This window comes from Salvelinus alpinus, chromosome 14, assembly GCF_045679555.1.
Source record: "Salvelinus alpinus chromosome 14, SLU_Salpinus.1, whole genome shotgun sequence".
NCBI lineage: Eukaryota > Metazoa > Chordata > Actinopteri > Salmoniformes > Salmonidae > Salvelinus > Salvelinus alpinus.
This window is the reverse complement of record NC_092099.1, coordinates 33,038,608-33,041,645: the sequence shown is the minus strand read 5'-3', so window position 1 is coordinate 33,041,645 and position 3,038 is coordinate 33,038,608. Positions and strand designations below refer to the sequence as shown.

Below are 3,038 nucleotides of genomic sequence, written 5' to 3'. Positions count from 1 at the left end.
AGACACAACCACAAACAACCCTAACCCTAGCTTCGTGTCCACATCCCGGTTAAACCCTTACCCTAGACACAACCACAAACAACCCTAACCCTAACTCTAACCCTAGCTTCATGTCCACATCCAGGTTAAACCCTAACCCTAGCCACAACCCTAACCCTAACTAATCTAATAACTGATTGAGGAACAGTGTACTGAGCCTAATAAAGTGGTGAATAGTTTGCTTTTATCTGCAATGAATTGAGTTGGGCCTTGGCTTTAGTACTGATATAGAGAACCAGACTGTCCATCTGCCAGAGTTCAACTTCTTTAAAAGCTAAAAGCAGTGAGCAACTCCAGCCCAGCTTTGACAACACACACACACACACACACACACACACACACACACACACACACACACACACACACACACACACACACACACACACACACACACACACACACACACACACACACACACACACACACACACACACACACACACACACACACACACACACACTCCAACTCTCAGCTAGGCCCAGTGCCATCCAGACAGACTGAGTGAGATTCCAGAGGGACAGAGAGACAGTCACAACTCATGAAGTGGTAATCAATGACAAACCAATTACAGGTCAGAGCCCAGAACCTGCCATCCTACATCAAGACTGATCCTGGAGAGTCACCAGGCCTCCCCAGGCCTCCCAAGGGCATCAGGCATTCACAACTCTCACATTCACACACATAACAATGTTGTCCATGTAAATACTCTCCTTCTACTGTGGGCCAACATCAATGGTCTGTTCAAGTAAAATCTCCACTGTTTTCAGGTCACTGTGTACTGTCCTTTGACTGTAGTTCAACAGTCAATACCCATTGACAGTGATGGTTGTTTATTTAGCTTACGGAGCTGATAAAGTGTATTGAACCAGACTGAGAGGTAAAGACCTTGTTTCTTTAATAATAAATCATTATGGGATGTTCTCTTGGAGCTGTTATTATCAACAACAGCTATCACTGTCCATGTATATTGGCATTCTAATGAGTTGAATGGTCTCATGGAGTGTTAAATATGTTGAATTATGGTCAAAGGTTGTGGGCAGACAGTTGTGGCATTTCAGAGCTTTTGATGACAAGTACTATATCAAGGTGCATTACAGAATGAATATGATTATATTTGTTCCTCAGAAAGAAAGAAAAAATAACTTGGAGTTTTTTTTATTTCAAATTTTTATTCAATGGCTTGTCTCATTTACATCATTGTAAAGAGCAGCATCTAGTACCAGGACTCGTTGATACGCCTCATGCTCTGGAACCTCATGCCACCCATGCCGCCCATGCCACCCATGCTTCCCATACCCATGCTGAAGTGCCTGTACTCTCCAGGCCTCATGAACATCATCCTGCCTCTGAAGTGGGGCATCTCATACATGAGCCAGTGGCCGTCCTGGATGTTGCAGGACATACAGCTGGACATGCGGTAACGATCCATGATGTTGTCACAGTCCTCCATGATCTCGTGGCTCTGACCGCCGAAGCTCTCTCTCTCGTAGATCTTCATCCTGTAAGATCCCCTGTGCATTGGGATCATGCGGCAGGATCTCATACCATTGGCCATTCCCATCATGTGGTAGTCAGCGTACTCTCCCCTCCTCATGAAGTACTGGTTTCCCATATAGTTGGGGCGGTCATACAGCATGAAGCAGCCACCCTCAACCTTGCAGGAGTGGCAGCGGCTCAGGAAGGAGTACATGTCAGGGCAGTCGGTGCTGCACTCATGGGAGCGGCCCATGAAGTTCCTCTCCTCGTAGAAGACGATCCTGCTGTTCATGTTGGGCATTTTGGCCTGCTTCGTGTGGGGTCCTGCTGTTGCTGCTGCTGCTGCTCTGGAACTGATATCCTACTGGTTTAAAACCTTTCTTTTTATACCTGTGGCCCCATTGTACAAACCGCTGACTTAGCAACATGGCATAGAGGCCCATAATGCACTGAGGTTTGTCCACATTCCATGGACTGGGTCTCTCAAAAGACCTTAAAAAGGCTGTTTCTCTCAGAACAAAATAACACAAAGCCTTTGTGAAAGGGTTAACAATGTAGAGTTACAGCCTTGGAATTGTAAAGTGTGCATATTGTTCATTGCACAATACCTTCCTAAGTTTGAGGTTTTTGTCCATATTCAGTATTATGAAACAATTATTTGCGGTCAAGCAGAACGTGTGTGTTGTGTAAAGTGTGTTGTGACCCTTGTAAAATGCACTTTAAATACATTTGACTTGATAATATGTATTGTGTTTGGAAAGATCATTCCTTTAATACATTAATTCATTTTGTGTGAATTGATCTTATAAACATGTTAATGTATGTATCGAAAAACATTAATGTGGTCTTTAAAAATTATCATAATGATCTTTATTCAAGGCTAATTGTTCCCGTACACACCAAATGACATTTCTCCCTCTTAGACATAATTACACCTGACTATATACACCAGCCACACACGCTAAATACGTTTCTATCCCAATTGATATTAGAGTACTTCAATTAAAGTCATTCACACCCTACTTGAATTCCATTAAGCTAACATTATATATAACTGTAAATGTTTATAAGGTGCCGTATCAGACTCTAAAAAACACTATTGGAGTATGTGAAGATGTCAATTAACCTGTTTCATGTGTCGGTGTAGCCAACCACTCTACAGAGTTGAAGTGTGGTGCTGCTGAGTAGATAAAAGCTTCTATTAACAGAGTGTGTAATCTCTGGGTCTCTGGCTGGTGCGTGGGTGAGTGGTGGGCACAGACATACAGCCAGGCAGCACATGGCAAAGTATTTTAGAATCTTTGCGTGTGCTTAGGAAACGTATGAACCACTGTGTACACTAAGAACATTTCAAGTTTGCTTAAGAAACTTCTGAAACGTATAACTGTTCCAGTACGTCAATGTCTCCTTCATCTCCCTACACTCCCCGGGTTCTAGAAGTCGATTAGTTCTGGTCCTGTTGCCACCTGAGTCAGCACCTCTCCTCCTGGTACAAAGGTACGTCGCTCCATTAACTCTCTGGG

General features: G+C 43.5%; 1 protein-coding gene across 1 annotated transcript; it reads right to left on the bottom strand.

Annotated features, from left to right (window-relative positions):
- Positions 1-1,178: 1,178 nt before the first annotated feature.
- LOC139538187 (gamma-crystallin M2-like) lies at positions 1,179-1,878 on the bottom strand. Its single transcript, XM_071340056.1, has one exon. It carries the CDS (start codon positions 1,814-1,816, stop codon positions 1,253-1,255), a length of 564 nt encoding a protein of 187 aa, XP_071196157.1. The 5' UTR covers positions 1,817-1,878; the 3' UTR covers positions 1,179-1,252.
- Positions 1,879-3,038: the final 1,160 nt, after the last annotated feature.